We start from the raw sequence: 18,437 nt of genomic DNA, 5'->3' as shown, positions 1-18,437 counted from the left end.
TATATGTTTACTGTGTGTACTATGTGGTCAGAGTGGTTAGAATCACTGTGACTTTCTTGTGAGTTTAATAATGAGATCTATCTTTCCACACATGTAGGAGTTCTTTCCAATCTGAGGAACCTGGGCCCTAAGCTTTACTGCAATATAGGGTCAAGATCAAGAGGACAAATGGGCCTGTTTGTTGCTGTCCTCTCGACACCAAAGCCCCCCTGCCCTGTAGCCTTTAAATGCACTATCTCTCCTGCTCATCTGTCCATCGCCTCTAGCCTGCCATCTTTATAGGCTGGTTAAGGGCACTCTCACAATCTACTATGTTTGTTCCCTGTCCACATTCGCACAGTAAAAACAACCAGGCATACCACTATGTCCACCCGCCTGCCTACTAGGATTAACATTTTGTACTCTCCAAGGTTGAAAATCCCATCAGATGGAACGAAATTAATTTTTGCACAATATTCAGGGCCACCAGCCACATAATAGGAGACAATGCCGAGTGCATCCCTCGATTGTGATTCCATTCACTCCCTAATCGGCAGGATGGCCAAGCACAGTGCAGCAGCGTAGTAAATGCTTTCATCCCAGGGGGATAAGAAAAACAATGGCCCTTTTTAATTTCTTTTCTAAAGCAGGCAGCAGAAAGAAAATGATATAGACGTAATTGATGATGAGGAGAGCAGGGGGAGCCTTAGTAGAGGTCTCATGTCCAGTGCCCGGGTCTTTTTTTCCTTTATAATGGCAACTGCTCCAGGGCACTGGAGGTTGACAAATCTGGCACGGAGGACAAATTGATCGACAACAAAACACAATTTGCCCCTTTCAAAGAATGGGTAAAGGCCCTGTGTGGCCTAAGTAATTAGTTTAAACTGCAGGATGTCTGTCCAGAAGTGGACCTGCTGGAGGAGGGCTCAGTGTGTCTGCTGACAAGAGGCTGTGACGCTGCAACTTATACACTGGTTTCTGTGCTTCTCACAAAGCAATTAATACAATTACCATTTTAGATAAATATGAATAAAGGCATATGTCACGTATGACTTTGACTATGAGTTTACTTATTGTACTGCATGTATGTACTTGTTTCTCTTGCCTTTATACCAGTTCCCCTGAGCAACGAACAAGAGCATTGTTTATTAAGACTAAAATAAAACAGCAGTATGTTTTCCAACATTACTTTAAAGAAATATACCAAATGACTGACATGGACACTCAAAAGTATACATTAGCGTAAAACACTGTGCACTGATCTACACTGTTTTAATGTTGCTGTGGGATGATGTGAGATAAGGCTCCTGGAACAATAAAACACAATGGATGTTTTAGAACTTTTGATAACAGCAGCACGTTTCCCACAACATTTTGTAGAGTGGAAAAATCAAGTTTGGTCTGCTTGGTTGTGGTGGCTCCATCTCCTTTGTTAGTGGAGTTGGCATTATCACCTGTGTTTGGGCTGCTATCAACAGTATCTAACATGACCAGTTGAAGCTGCTTCATGAGTTAGGATTGCTCCTAACGAAGTGGAAACACACGTTCCTGGACAAAATGTACAGGTCACATATACAATTCTGCTTTTTATATCAACTAGGGAAAAGTAATGTTTGTTGTAGCTTCAGTTTATAAAAAAAATACCTTAGAATTCGATGGCCATAGCAACATGTGTGACTTCTTCTTCGTTGGTATGTGTGACTGTGTATGTGCATGTGTGTGCACCCGCCCCACTCTGCGTGTGATTGGTTTACCATGAAATTGTCCTCTACCTTAGCCTGTCATTACTTATGTGGTTTTAAAATAAAAAACGTTGCAGCTGAGCCCAATAGTAACGCAGCAATTTATTGTCAGTAAGCGTAACAGTGTTGTAACGTTAGAAACAGTAATTCGTTTGAATTCGTCTGAAAAAAGTAACGCTGTTTATTTATATCCTCCCATCACTGATGTTTACACAAATGATTATATCTATATACATTACCTGTGTATGGTGTAGAGTTAAAATGCTGGTTACTTAATCTCAGCATGCACTGAGCCACAGACATACGGCAGGTGTAGGGTGGCCATGTCTGTGGAGTGATGCAGAGACAGTGTCAAGAACACGGATGCACTGATCCATGGCCCCATGGCGCTGCGCTTAGTGACACATAATACTGGTATTGCACAATCTCCCCCTGACCCATTTTTGTGTGACACGTACTGAACTCAATTTTCTGCACTTTTCATGCACAGAAGGAGAAGAAAAACTGTTAGAAGCCCCAGCGTTTTGCTACCCAAGCTGAAGCCTTCAAGCTTACCCTTTCAGTTTTGAAGAGAAACACCTGAAGAGAAAGTGAGTTTGTAACTTTTTTCTCTGTCCTATCTTCTTCACTGCTGCGCTTGGCTGCCTCATCATCAATACAGGGGTCAGGTGCTATTGATATGCTCACTCAGAAACCCCAAAAAATGTGGATCCCACCACAGAAATCTCTTTGGAAGTGACACGTATAAGGTTGTGGCATCACCACACATTCAGAAAGAGTGTGAAAAAAAGAGTCAGAGGGAGTTAAATTGGTAGAGATACAATTAAGCAGAAGAAGTGAGAGTAGGAAGAGGAAGAGAGCAAGTGAGCAAGAGACAAAGAGAAGCTGGATGTTTTTTTTTTTCTTAGAAATTTTTAATTGGCTTTTGGGCTTCAGTAGCACCCAATTAGCATGCTTGTTACATGCGAACACCAAGAGCTAATTGGTCTGAGAGGAAAAAGCAGCACAGTCCTGAAAGGAGAGAGGAAGATTCATTTGAAGATTCATGGCTCCAATAGTACCATGGTGGGAGGCTATTTGGCAAACAGTTGTAAATAATATTTTGCTGCTGCAATTGCAAATATTATTTATACTTTCTTGCAGTGTTTATTGCTAGATGGTAAAACAAAAGGAAAATATAACTGCCATAAAGTTTATAGCCAATCAAAGAAAAGTGTTTGGTCATCAGGACTTTTTTCCCCCCTGAGATCAACACATTACCTATGTGGACAAATTGTCTCAATGTAAAAGAAATGCAAATGCACTGTGCATAAACTACATTTTAACCAAGGTATATGTATATGTCTTACAAAATAATCATGTCCAGAGAGAAATCATTCACTGGTATGACCCGACCTGTCCACACATAGCAGCACCCTGCCTTATGGAGGGGAACGCACACATATACACAACAGCACCACAAGCTCACCGAGGGCAAGAGGCTGAATCTCTGATTACATTTACTGTACAAACTGTAGCAGCAGGATCTGATGCACAGGACATCAAGAGCTCATTATACTCTTTACATGCAATTAATCAAACAATGTAAACAAAGCTTGTTTCAGCCACAACAGACAGAGCCGGATTCCCCAGTGGCAATTCAAGTGTGTTGCACACAGTACAAGACTTAGCAAATGGATGTGAATTATGGAAAAACGTAATACTCATAGCCAATTTGGAAATGATGTAATAGTTGTAGCTTCCTGCTGAGTTCAGACAATAATTCCGTCCCTGCTCTGTCTCACTGTTAAGCTTATAGTCTCCTCATTCTGTGAGTGCACAGTGTGTTAATGAAATATCTGCAGTGTGATGGAACAATTAAGACAAACACACTTCACAGCAGAGAAAATAATACACGAAGGCCACACAAGTAGATGATGTAGTCTCAGATTGTATAAGAACAGATTTCTGCTTGGTGATGGTTTCATTTTACATCAGGCACACATTCTTTTTCATCCCTCCACAATGATTGATGGACTTTTTCTATATTCAACAATGTCCTTGAAACTTATATGGCTATTTCTATTATAGCATCATGGCAGCTATGACATGGCCACCACAGTAAATAGTACACCGTGTGATTACAGTGCTTTTGATGAACAAACATTCCAGTGTTAAGGCCAGCTGATGCGCTTAGAGCTCGGTGGACAAGAAGAGAGGATATAGTTTATTTTACACTTCAAACAGACAGGCGTTCTTATGCTACATAGACTGGTTATGATTTTGATGGAAAACAAGACACAAGTCTGCTGTGATTGTTCCTCACACAAAATACAACACACCAGTTATAAGCTATTCCTGCAGAGGGTCATGCCCCTTGAATAGCCTGCAGCTGGAGTTGTTGGAGTTAAATTTATGTCCCAAAAGCACTGTGTTGTAGATTTTGAAAAGACCTTCTGTGTGCTATTGTCATCTATTAATGGTTAAATCTACAGAATTACTCAGAACTAGATTTTTCCTGACTGACTAATTATTTCCAGATAATCTTCACACAACATTCAGTAAGAACTGCTTTCTTGATGCATAAAGGAGTCACAGTGCGTTGTCTGATTTTTTTTGTCAATTTTTCTTTTTTTGAGTGTTTTCAAGTACGAATCAAACACATGAATAAATGAAGATTATGAAATTTCATATCCAGATCCACATTTAGGCTGATTTTACCACATAACCCGACTTTGCAGCCTCTATTGTGTGAGTTACCTAGGTTCCAAAACATTTTCCAGCACTGTGTGTCGTATTTTTGCTTAATCTGTCTCTTTTTTTTAAATACCACGTCTCATCGGAGTAAAATTTGCATTTGGTTACTTGACAATCACACAGCCTGAACTGGACTGCACAATCGTGTCTGCAGCACTGTGCAGACAAGCCAGTGAAATGGCAGCATTCTACAGCCGTGCATCTCAAACCATCAGGCCATGACAATGACAACGAGGCTTGTCCAGAAGTGTCACCTCTCCCAGTCTTTGTCTGTCTCCCTCACACTCTCCTTGCTTCCTCTCTCTCGCTTGCTCTCTCTGTCTCTCCCTCTCTTTTGAACTCTATTTTTCCAACACACATACACACACAGAAGACAGAGCATCTTTATTAGTCTTCTGTATGCAGGCTGTGCTCAGCCTGAGATTGCAGGACTGACCCCTCGCTGTGAGCTGTACAGGGGAAATGTTTACTCAAACCCCACAGTACATGCCATTAACCTCTTTCTAGATAGAAGACAAACAAGAATGTCCCTCCATGAGGGCAATAAAGACAGGAACACCTATCCAGGCCCATCATGAAATCATCTCATTATGAAGCTGCGGGAGGCGGTGAGGATCCAGGGAGCCCGGTCTCCCAGGATCACTTTCACTGCAGTGTGCAGGTGCACCTAACATTCACTGAAGTGTCTGTGATATGCAGTGAAGTGCAAACAACTGATTAACCCAACACTGAGGAAGAACATAAAGCACCCCCACCCCAAATGCATCAACCACCTCTGCCCCCCTTTACAAACCTGTCCATATGCCTACCCGTGTCCACTCTTATTTCTCATCTCTTCCCTCCTCTCCTTCTCTACCTCTTTCTTTCCCTGGAGATTTAGATGAATATCCTCAGGCTCTGATTAAAGACCCAACGTGGGAGGTGGTCTTGGTGGTGAAAAAAAGGGAGGGAGGAGAGGGGGCCAGTGAGGAGCCTGGGTACTAGAACAGCTTCTCCTTCTTAGGGACCCGCGGGCGTAATTCAATCACACCTCGATAATTCCCCTGATGTGTGAGTCGAATCCCCCTCACACGCATCAAGTACAGATAGACACCACAAGCTCACGCTCATCCCAGGTTCAGGATCACCTCCTGGGTGGGCTTAAGAGCCCACTACTGGGTACGTTTTACCTGTGTCGTTTGAAGAGGCCATTATTTTAATTGAAAAAGTTACCCGCCTGCCAAAGGCAAACAATGGAACATGGAGGGAAAAAAAGATCAGTGAAGAGAATTAAAACAAAAACACCAGATGGTGATATACATGGTAAAAATGATTGTTTATACTTACTGTTTGATTATATGTGATAATGAGAGTGGAATTCCTCAAGGCAATTAGTGTCTGCGGCAGCCATATTGTGAGAGGACAGGGGAAGGACGGCACGGGCTGTTATGAAGGAGCGCTTATCAAATATCTCCGGCGGGGTGATTAGTGTAATAAGACACTGCAAGGTGAGATAGGCCACTCACACTCTTTTAGTATGTCTGCACGTCTGTGTGTGTGTGTGTGTGTGTGTGTGTAATGAAGGATGTGTGTGAGAAACGAGCAAGAAACAGAGGCTGAGAAGGTATGAGTGACTCTCTCCATCTGTTTCCACTTCTGCATGTGCCTGAATGTGTGTATTAATGTATACCGTGTCCCAATGTGCCTCGGCATGTGTGATATAATTCCTATGTTAATGTCGCCAGGCTGAATGCCCCGAGGGCTTTAGCCTATGACAGAGGGCAGACTGGGGGCACTTACCCCTGGCAGAGTCTTCTGTTCATGGAGGGCACTCTGGGCCTTCAGTGCTGACTCTCTGGCACAGTATGTTAGAAAGGCACATCCTGTAGTATCAGGGAGACAAGACAGAGATAGACCTATTACACACACAACAATATTTAATAATAACAGGAAACAAAGAACACTTGCTTAGGATGTATGGTAGATTTAAAAGAAAATTACATGCATTGTAATCACAAGCATAAGAATTGTAGTCATGTTTTTGTTGTAATGATAGAGATGCAGGCGTTAGAGGCTATGGAGGGTCTGCTCTCATTTAAACCCATTTAGACTGCACAAACTGTTGATTTAAACATGTTTGAGTTTTACTGGATACTACTCAAAACATCACTAAGTTGTAAAGCTGACCTAACCTCTGTTTCAGAGTTAATGCACCCCCCCCTTGAATTCATGCTTTAACCTTCTAAATGGAGCCGGAGATTTAAGGTTTCACTGAAGCAATTCCATCCTACGCATGGCCAAATTATACTCCTTACCGGGGTTTTACAACCCATTGCCAAAAACAAGTATTGTATTAAAATGAAATTCATATACCCCGACAATTGGAATGTGGAAGTTAATAGCTCTATAGCTCTATACCCTCTGAGAAAATAACATGTTGGTTGAGAAATAAGATTCAAATTTTTATGTGACAACCCTTTCAGATGAGATTTAGTGAACTCTTATATTTTTTCACAATTTTGTGAGAATAAAATGTTGTCCTCATTGCTTGTATTTTTTCCTTTCAATGAGAAATAGTAAAATTGACTTTTGAAACACAAAACAGAGACAGGTGTCTGATGCATAGTTATAAAAGCCGCTGTGTTCCTCAAGGTTAAATTTAAATAGAGTAGTGATGAAAAATGCTTAGTCACACCCAGATTGGATGATTTTTTTTTCACTTAGTAAAGCAAAATATGCATACTGCTTTCTGATGAATAATCACTCTCATAGATAGTGAACAACACAACAGTGTGCACTTCTTTAGCTGCCAAGTAATTAAAAAACCTCTGACGATGAGCTGACACTGAGCCGCTGCAAAGAAACCTTTGTTTAAGTTAAGTGGAAAAACAGAAATAACTAAAGTAAATAGGTCCCTATACAAATTAGATACAGCTTTCATTAAAGGCTGAGTTGTTGCTCTGTTACGCGCTTGGCGGAGCTGACAATGGGTGACCCCATTCAGAAGAGGTTTTGCACTGTGCAGCATAATTTCCCATTACTACATGTCACACCTACTGCCAAGGATTCCCATGGGAGAAGAAGAGTCTCACACACAGACACACACATACAGATGATATCCAGCATGCCTAGCACCTATCATCCCTAAAGCCAACAACACACTCTGGCATCTGGCCAAGAAAGAGCTCCCTTTCACGACAACCTTCACCCACCTCCACAACTAGGCGGTTACTCAAGAGGAAAAATCACCTAAACGACACTGATGAAACAGCATGCCACACAGCAAAGCAGAAAAAGTTTGAGAGCCTGGGGAAACACTCTTCATCCTCTGTGACATTACAAAACTGTGGAACATGAGCCCAGGCCTCCCAGGAGGCATGTCCTAGCAAAGGCTTATGGGAATTGCAGGCTGATGGTGACACACTTCCACCACTGCCCTCACATATATTTGGGATTTTTCATCATGCAGCTTTGCTGCACATTACTGATGAGATTAGTGTAAATCCTAACATCACTTCATCATTCTTAACAATAAATTGTCCATATCACAAATCATTGTAGAGAGTCATAAAGCAGTAAAATATTTTTGACTGAATGGCCTTTGGTTGCCCCTCCTTCTTTTATCCTGCCTTAAAATGGCACATTTTAATCAGTGATATTACAATCTATATAGTCTGTTTATTATTTTACACAATAGAACAGGCTGATGCAGAATACTGAACAATGAGGTTTCAAAACTCTATAGCACAACAGCTAAATAAATGAATAAATAAATATTTTATACTACCACTACTAATCGTAATAACACTAATAAGAAAAATACACTCTTTCCACCAGTGTTTCAAACCATGGTTAAATTTTAAATGAAGTTAACACAAAAATTTCAATGCTACAAATAACTTTTTTAAACTGGACATCTTGTGTGCGATGTAGCCTTTAATATCCAGAACAGCTGCCTGCCTCAGCTCCCTCTCAGTGGTGAACGTCTGCAGGACTTTAGGAAAGCTTCACATCCAGCAGTGCTTGCTGGCTCAGGGGATATCTGAGGCCCAAAGGAGCCAATGACTGAGAAAGCCAGTTGTGGAACAGATGAGCATTAAGCTTGGAGAACATGAGGAGAGACTCAGTGATACTATTTGAGAGAAGGAAGGCAGGGATCCAGCAGCTGGTAGCAGGTTAGAGCTGTCACTTTCAAAACTGAAATTGACTAATTGGCAAGGGATTATATGCAAGTTATAAAAACATTGTTGCTCTCCCCTGGAACTATCACCACCACAAATACTATAAGGAACTACAGCAAGCTTTAGATCAGTAGCACTAATGTTGTTACATTATATAATATTAAAAAACACATGCTATTATGCTACATGCTATTATCATGAGCTGGTACTGATATGATCAAATATTGACTAAACGCTCTGGCTGCATAAAGTGGGAGGAGGAAGAAGAGAAGTGAAGATGGATAGGTTTCTAAAATAAAGGGTAAGCTCTGGTGGTGGTTGAACAGAAGGAATTGTGGCTTCCTGTGATGAGAGGGTTAAGTGGGGTGAAAATAATACTTTGGTAATCAAATACAATTTACCACAGCATAATTTCAGCAGGGGACAAAAGTTCAACCAATTGTATTTAAGGCAAATGAAAAAGTAAACCCTGCAAACCAGTTCAAAGAGAAAGCAGGAATGTAAAATTAGTATTTGCGTTTGCAGGACACGTTTTGGGTAATTACTTAAAGAACTTTTCCCCCTGAAATGCTTTTTCTAACAATTTGTTTTAAAATGGAAATTAGTATGTGCTCACAATTGCATGCATCCAAGCATTAAGAGTAAATTGTGCTTTTTTAAAGCATCAGGTAGCTGTAATTGAAATTACTCCAGAACAAATTTGTATAAAATTTCAATTCATTAGCAGTGAATTCATGAATCATGAGCATCTCCTTCAGTCTCTTCACACATGTCTGATCCAAGAATCTTCATTAAACTGGTAAAAACATTGCAAATTAATTTACAAAAAAGATCGATGTGGGAAAAAAAAAGTAAAAAGTTCTTACTAGATGCTGCCAACTGTGACAGCCTGACCCTCTCATGGGTACTGAGACAAATACAACATGACGATTCATCTGCTGCTTCCTCGGCTTGTGTTAACCACACTATTACCTGCAGAGCATCTTTCTATCTTTCTGTTGTTCCATCCATCTACATTCGGAGCAGGCTGTTCAGAGCCGTTTGCTGTCTGGTTCACACATAGCCCCTTTTCTAATGATCAAAGAGGTCATCTGTAAACTTAAGCTACACCTGTCACTCAGCTTACACAAACTGTCAGTCACTGTCCAACGCTTCCTCTACAACTTTCCTACTGTAGATAAAACCCAGTACAAGCATGTCTCTGTGACTCAGAGGCCAACACCAAAAGTGAACTGTCTACAACTTGAAACTAGACGTTCAAGGAATAGGAGTTGCTTTCAAAGTCATTTAGAATTAGACCTTACCCTACTGTGGTTTACTTTTGACATTTTAGTGGCTAAAAGAGTTTTTATGTCAGTTTGGCAGGCTATTTATCGCCAATTACACTGCAAGGACCTACTGAGGAGAGGAGAATGGATGAGGATATTTAACAACTCTTTGTATCTCTTCTTTCTGACTGTGTGGTGCAGCTCAGAGTCCCTCCTCTCAGCATCAGAGACGGATTGATAGATAACGCTACTCAAGCAAAAGATTTGCCCCCCACCAACATTCAGCATGTCTGAACAATGCATGCGTTCTGGCACTGACACTAAGTATTATGATAATGTAGTGTTCAGTGAAATGATGGATGTTAAACAGCACGACCTGGCTTCACCACATACCGACGAGCACCATGCCCGCCAATAGTGTCAAGTCATCCCACGCACTGAATAAGGCTCCCCGACGGCACACAAACTATCAAGCCGACATTAAAGGCAACGGTGTCTAACAGCTACAAGGCAGGAAATACTGTAATCATCTGCTAAAAGAAACAGAAAAAAAATCCTCTGAGTGTACGTTCATCCACTCGAGCATACAGGACAGGACATACAATGTAGAATTCCCCAGGTATTCAGACAAGTCCCGTGAGATATCCTAAAAACCCAAAGAATTTACAAAGCACAAAACATCTGTGGAAATTTTTGCAGTACAATCCACATGTATTAGTCATGAGCATATTTTGATCTGTCTTTAAGAATTAAGGATTAACATTAAATTCATAATTACGGTCCAATTCTGTGTCACAGGACTTTGGCTGTGAAAAAAAGGTTGTGCTACAAATCATCACTTAGGTGTAGTTTACTAACGGATGTCAAGAGCCATATACACCACCTATCTGAAACAAATCACGGCTTTCTCAAACACAAACTCAGCTAGAAGATGGATTAGAAAGTACAAGTCAAACTAAATTTGTGTCACAGTTCTAAATATTTATAAACTTTATGTTTTTAGGGATCGCAGAGGTGAGCTGATTATATCCTAACACGCTCCTCTGTGCCTCCGCTCTGCTGTGTTTAAAAAAAAAAGGTGAATTGAATTTGTGATAATGTTAGATTACGGTATTTGGAGCCTCCTGGCCCTTGTGACATAATAGCTTGCTGCTATCCATGTTTGGGAACCAAGCAGCACACAAACTACTTTTTAAAACACTGTTTACTATATCTACAAAAGATTATTGCAAAGCCTTGTATTGTAAGGCAGAGGAAATGACTCAAGCTGCATACTATATGTTGATGGCAGATACACAGCTACAGCTTGTCTGTGTAGATTGCCATTCATACACACAACAGCATCAAGGAATCAAACTATCCGTTGCACCATAGCTGTAAAGAATAAAGATCACCTGAGGGACTTCTGCTCGGTGGCAATGAGTCTCTAAAAACTATCATCTGATCCCAGAGAGGTTAAAGCATGCATGTCTCAACACCAACCAGCAGAAATGGATGAGGAGAATTACATGTTCACTGACTGGAGTCCTATAGATAATTTATCATCAGCCTGAAGCTTTAAAGCTTATATACCAGGTGCATTTTGTTCAGTCCCTGTTTTGAACAAATATGATGTATTACTGTATTAGTGAGACACACCACTAGTAAACTGAAAATCATTTCACTGCTAGAGATGTGACACTTTGTGTCTGGCCCTGCTAGCAGTGAAAATTACAACGTGGAGACAATAATATCATCATAAACCTGTCAAGCACATATGGAAAATCACACATTTAAAGCTACTCTGTGTGTCATTTTGCAGCTTTAATTGACACTTATAGAAATAAGGATTGGACTAAGTGGTGTTTCTGAGGCTGCATAGTGTGAGTTAACACTCCCAAACCACACAGTGTTTGTAATGTAATGTTGAAATAACATGTAAGAAGACTTGGCTTGTTACTCACAGTGTGTTAGGTGATAATCTGATGAATTTAAAACCAAAGTTTGCCCTGTATTGACTGCATTTTCAGTGTCTTCTAAGCAAAATGCCTAATGGCTTTGTCATGTTTTCGGCTGGGTAAGCAGTTTTATTAAAAATTCATTTGAATAGAATTGATTAATTGAAGACATTGCTGCCAAAAATAGTAAGAGAATAAAGAAAAAACGTGACATTTCTGTTGAGAAAACCAACAATCTGATGGGTCACCTAATAATTCTCTGTGGATTCATTACTCCACTATCACGACCCATTTAGCAAACAAATGTCCATTGAATTCATTGTTAATACAAAAAATATTAAAAGTGACTTGAAGCTATATATTTAATGAGTGTCCCAGAATCCTGGAGCAGTTAGGTGCCTTTGATGGCTGAGATATCTACATGCTGAATAAACTCAGTAGAACCCAGGGGAACCTAATAATGTTGGCTGTTAAGCAGTAATCCAAATGGGAATTGTAATAAGTTATGCCCTCTATCCAACATGCAACCATATCTATGCAGCTGTAGTGGTGTGTTAGCAAGCACAGAGAGCACTGACTGAATAAATATAGGGTTACAGTTGAATTTAGGAAGTAAAATAGGAAATAGATTTCCAGTATGTCAAGAACCAGAACAATTGTTAGTGCTATAAACTTTTCTTTATTTACAGCTATTGGTTTTATTTTGTAATTAAATTGAAGTGTTCTAACTTTCAGAACAATTCCTCCATAAAAGCTTCTGTCTGTGTCAGAATATCCATTTAGTCAGTGGTTTATTCTCCTTGAGCTGATTTCACTCCATACCTGCCTCAGTTTTGTTAACGACACTAATCCCATTTTCCTGCTGTGTATATTCTTGCCTTAGTGTACAAATATCGCACATTGGCGCACCAGGAGACATGAACATGGTTCAGATGAGTGACCAATAAGAAAAACTCATCCATATAATGCATTGGGGAAATCTTATTAAAAGTGCACGCCTGTGCTCCCAAAGTGACTCTGAATGTCATGTGGGATAAGAGTGGGCATAATGCATGCATCAGAGTGGCCTTGGAGGATGATTTGAACGGGCATACAGTGTGGCTTTGGAACAGGATTATCCTTCCCGATGCAACCACCCTCTAGAGTGTTGACATTCAGGGATGGTCGAGGACAGGCGTAAACATCACGAACATCAGAAATATTGTTTTAATCGATCATTGTGTTTCAAAGAGGGCCATCAAGAAAGAGGAGAGGCAGGCTGAACACCAGCGGCTGATGGCTGGAGGAACAGGTGGTGCATGAGATCTTCAGGGCTGCACACACAAATAAGCAATGCTGAGCCCACATTTAACTCTCCCATGAGCGCACTTTACATGTGCTGATCAACACGACTATGAACTGTAGCCACTGACTCACATTTCCTGCACAATATGCTCACCTTCTAAATTTTTTTTAGAGAAAAATAAATTGATTGTGGATTCAAATGTTAAACATGTAAATGTGTGCGATTTGTCAATGTGTGTGCGAGAGAGAGACAATACAAATTAACAACTATCTATACAGTAGTATCAAGCAAACCCAGCAGTGGAAGTATTGTGGTAATTTTTCTTTACTACAGTCTTAGTCGAGATAAAAACTGTAGACTCGGCAGTCTGCTTATGTTGATCTAAAATATCATGAACCATATGATTAATAGTAACTTCAGTAAAATCAGTAAAATAAAAGACTATTCTAGCTGAAAATACACAGAATAAATATTGAATATAACCTGACATGAAGTTACTGTCAATTCAGTTCAAATGCATTAAATTAAATGTAAACATTTAATAGTGCAAAAAAAGCAATATATAAGAACCAGACTTGAACTTTAAATGTTGGACTTGGGCTGGATTCTATTCGCCACTGAAACACCCTACAAAGCTTCTCTGAAACAAAAACACTAAACCACATACTGGCATTCCTTATTATCACTATCATTAGAACTGATCGATCCCTGATTATCCGTGGCTTGTCTGACTAATTACAAAGTGAATACAGATCCCGGTCGTTTTGGACAACGAAGTGGGGCTTTAAGGGGTTTGTGTGTGTGTGCAGAGCAAGCGAGGAGACGATGCACGCTGGATCTCAGCCTCTACTATTATCCTGCTTTGTACTTCCTGACTGCGCGGCGCACCATTACAATACAGCTGCCATGTAAATAGTGTTTTCCACAGCTAATGACGTCCGAAAAGTAGGCAGCGTATCAGCCCGCTGAAAGGTCAGAGCAGCATGCCAGCAACACCTTAATCAGCGCGACTGATTGCCTGATGATGCCTTTTGCTTATTCCTTCTTCCTATTTATCTCTGACAATCTTTAGTGGATTTTTTTAGGTTGTGAAGAAATTTCATGCAGCTGCAGAAATAACACGGCGTCGCGCTCCTGCCTGTCCCGCCCCCCTCCACTTGGCCTTAAGCAGCGACGCTCAGCACATGATAGTCAATGTAAACACACAAAGGCGTTTTCAGCTGTAGTATTCACGTGGATTGGCTGGACGCGGTAACAATTAACCCTGTGCTTGCAAGCCACGCACTTCCACGTGTTCCCCTTCTCACGCCTCATAGATCTGTGCGCGTAAAGGCTCTACGGGGCTCCCACTCTCTGTCCCAAACATCTGCAAATTAACACACTTTTCGCGCCTTCTGTTCCGAAACTAAAACTGCATCTGTGTCTTTATGTTTGTGTTTCTTTCTGTGCATCTCTTTTTTAGCCTTCAAAGCATCATCAAAAGTAAAGAGACCAAAACAACCAACCTTTATGCATTCCCGTAAACCTGTCTTTCAGTACAGTGAGTTCGTATATCTTTCCGAATTCCTCAAACAGGGGTTTCAGGTCTTTTTCTTCCAGGTTTCTGGGAATCTGGCCGATGAAAAGCTTGATGGCGTCGTGGTCCTTCATTGGAATGGTGTTCTGGCCGATGGTAAGCCCGTTCATCCTGCCGGCGCTGTTCGTGGTGCTGAATCCATTCTCTTGCTGCACTCCGTTTGCAGTGACTGTAGCCATCTTTCCTCAATGGGCCGGCGGGCAGCTCTCTCACTCTCTCTCTCTCACTCTCACTCTCACTCACTCTCTCTCTCTCTCTCTAGTCAACTGCACAGTGCACACACTCCCCCCTCCGTTATATCTTCCACTCCCCTCTCCTCTTTAGTCCGTATACTCTCTCCTCTCTTCCTTTACAACCTAAGCCTCCTTGTTTGGAGTCAACCTATTTTTTTTCCTTATGCTTTTGGTGTTTTCATTTTTAACCCCCACCACCACCCCTCCTTTTCCAAACTGCCACTCAGTCCCGTGACGTCAACTCGTACTCTTCTGAACAGACCCCGCCCACCGCCTGATTTGCATAATGAGCGCGGCCCAGGCCAATGGGAGAGCAGGATGGCTGAAGGCCCCAAGGGGCCGAGTAAGAAACGCAAACATTTGTGTAGAGTGGAAAGCTTGGAACATTTAAATGATGCAAGGGCAGCATTTGTATTTCTCCTCCAGCCTATATCAGGAACTTTTGTCTTAGCAGCAAAGTACATTTATGTGTTGATTTTGGTGTTTTGCTCTTTCATTTTTTATTTCTGTATTCAGAGGATTTATTAGTTAGTGTCACTAAAGAGTCCATTTTTTGGAACCAGATATGTCTGTGTTTTCTGTCCCCAGAGGTAAATAATTGCATTCATCTGGCATACTGGGCACAAAAAAAGTCCCTGTTTGATGTTTAGAAAGGAAACCAGCAGGGCTGTAAGCCTGAGGACCAGTCATGAAAAACACTGCTGTGAAGCCTTGTAGAAATGATCTTTACAGCAGTGGTTCTCAATCCCAGTCCTCAGGAGCCCCGTGCCTGCTGGTTTTCATTCTAACCATCTAACAGGGACTATTTTACACCTTAGACACCAAGTGAATGCTATTAACTGTCTGGGAGGGCCAACAGAGAGACCAACATGAGGGTTGAGAACCCCTTCTCTCAAAATGTCTGCATTTTGAGAGATTTTGATAGAATCCTAAGATAATCAATGGAGACATCTTGTACCATCAATAACGGTCTTTTTAAATTTTAAGGATAATAAAACTGGAGGGTTAAACATTTTGTCCACACATTGCATTATTCCTCGGGGATACTTGAGCAGCAGAAATTCTCTTGTTGAGGCAGGATCTCTTCTGATACATATTGCATGTAAGATAAAAACATCACATCAATAAACTGTTGAATATGCAGACTATTCTTTTCACTCAGGGCTTAAGGTACTATCAATCTTTGAATATGCAGCAAAATGTCATACATGTTTTGATGTGACTGCATGTCCCAACATTGCAGCTGGGATTTAGTCGGCATATTTGTCTGTGGTTTGAAACCTCAGGCTGCTTTTATTTAAAAGCACCATTTGAAAGAAAATGGCAGCTTTATCAGGTGTTATGATGGTATTGGGTGAATAATTAAAAAGACTGTAGCATGCTGAGACGTGACACACAGCCACCCTTAGTGTTGGAGTAGACGATGAATAGTTAAGCAACACAGAATGCTGGACTGTACTCTGTAGCAATGGCAGCTCAGACCTCTGCTGTGTGTCACTGTCCATGGTGCTGAACCAACGCTGACACTCATAGACCGTGAAATAGATTGTTGGAACTACAATTTTTAACAGTACATGTTTGCACTACAAATTTAAAATGCCTCCTCTCTATTTGTTGTGCACATTTCTAAACCTTCTTTTTTTTCCTGACACTGGGGACCAGGGAATATTTCACTACTGTGTTTGAAATCGTTTTCTTTATTCATGCAAGTGAGCACGTGCTGTGGCAGTGTTTCATAACTCGGCCAGTTTATTCTGTACGCAGAAAGGGCTAATTAATGCAGATGGGAATGTAACATCAATACAAGGCCAGTCCAGCTCATACTGATCGGAGTAATTATGCTTAATATGACAGCACTTGTGTAGATACTATTTATTAGTAATTGATTTCATGTGGCCAGTTTCTCATGAAAACTGTAAATAAGGGGAAACAACATGTCTTCAAGGATCAGTATGGAAATAACTAAACTATACTTAACCTCTAATAAAACAGTAATGATGAAAGATTGGTTGGTTTTGCTAATTAGTAAAGTACCCTCACAATAATATTTAACAGTCATCTATCTATCTATCTTGAGTCAGATATGTATGCGCAGTACGGAGATTATTAATTATCTGTGACATAATATTCAATTGTATTCTATTTATTGTCTAATTAAATTCCATTTACACTGATTAAAAACATCTTTGTCATGTAAAATGAAACAAATACAGCATATCCCATGAGCCAGTAATTGAACTGACCATTTTTTTCCCCTCCTGTGGTACAAATGCAAATTTGACATTTGCATTTGTACCACAGTAACTTACAGTTTGTGCTATCAGAGGATTTGTCTTATCTATTAGAAATATACAACTGGGTCGCCACCTTTAAATAAAATCACATTGATAAGACATTTGTTGGGGGGTCAACCCAGTGGGAAGTGTCACAACGCACCAAGTGAACTTTTCACCAGGAAGAAGAGAAGTCAGCTTTGATGGATTAGGTGGTGTTTGATATGTGTGTTTGTATGTGTTCACTCCTGATGTCTGTCAGAGTGAATGGTCTTTGGGGAAAATGGTATTATGAAAGCAACAGTAACATCTGGCACTGCATTCTCTTTGTTATGAATATTTATTTATTTTCTATTTAATCAGATCTTTGTAGACTATCTCAGAAAAAAACACATCGAGGGTTTTTTTTTTCTCGGAATGGGGATCAAAAACGACGGGTCTCCCTTGTCAATACTATCAGGGCCATTGTTTCCCAGTAAGACATAGCTAATTTAGCTTCAATGCTGCTTATTGGCTTTGTGATTTTTGTTTCCTTGTTTTTTGTCATTTCTCTGCGGGCTAGTGTTCCTGCACAGCTGTGAAGACTTGGAAACTGCCTGGCAGGAGGAAATACAGGTACTGCATGATCTCTTCAATTATGCCTGTGTGTAAGCATCCTCTTTGTTCGAACACAGGCAAGCGTATCAGAAAGGTTGACAGGGTTCTCCTTCTTGTCTGTGCCAAGCTCAGCACCTGGATGGTTGCACAGGGCACCTCTGCCGATTGCTCCTCTTTCAGACAAAAGAGCAGTCAGAATAGTTCCAGCTGGGTTTGTGAAGTGGGGATGAACCTGCAAGTAGAATGACACAGACGACAAGAAATCCCCCAAGGATCACGCACTCCTGGCAGACACATTTCACTCAAATTATTTTCTTATATTTTCTGGATGGAAACTGCAGTTTCTCATTAGTACTGTGTGAAGAGTTTTCCCTTACCAGATTTACTAGAATTGGGATCGAGGGGGGTGTGAACATTGTAAATGTGTCAGCAAAATCATTTCTAGACTAATGCAAAAAAATATTTACCCAAAGTATTTCACACAGTACAACTGCTATTTCCCAGACCTGAGCGGGTGCCATTTGTGTTTTTATTACCCAAATTATTCACACCTCTGTCAAGGTGACTTGTTGGAATGTCACAGGCACACCACTTGAAACAGCGACCAAAAATATAGTCCCTTGAAGGAGCCAAATCAGTGACATAAGTCAT

General features: G+C 40.7%; 1 protein-coding gene across 1 annotated transcript in view; it reads right to left on the bottom strand.

Annotated features, from left to right (window-relative positions):
• Positions 1 to 14,847, bottom strand: part of celf6 (CUGBP Elav-like family member 6) — a 111,477-nt gene extending 96,630 nt beyond the window's left edge. The window contains exons 1-2 of the mRNA XM_028401043.1: positions 14,613 to 14,847; positions 6,237 to 6,319 (exon numbers count right to left, since the gene is read on the bottom strand). Coding sequence (XP_028256844.1) covers positions 6,237 to 6,319; positions 14,613 to 14,793 — 264 coding nt within the window. The 5' untranslated portion in view covers positions 14,794 to 14,847. The remainder of the gene's footprint in view (positions 1 to 6,236; positions 6,320 to 14,612) is intronic.
• Between the last annotated feature and the right edge of the window lie 3,590 nt (positions 14,848 to 18,437).

The sequence above is a fragment of the Parambassis ranga genome, chromosome 3, assembly GCF_900634625.1.
Source record: "Parambassis ranga chromosome 3, fParRan2.1, whole genome shotgun sequence".
In the NCBI taxonomy this organism is placed as follows: Eukaryota; Metazoa; Chordata; class Actinopteri; family Ambassidae; genus Parambassis; species Parambassis ranga.
Note: the sequence above shows the minus strand (reverse complement) of the source record. Positions and strands in the feature narration are given on the sequence as shown.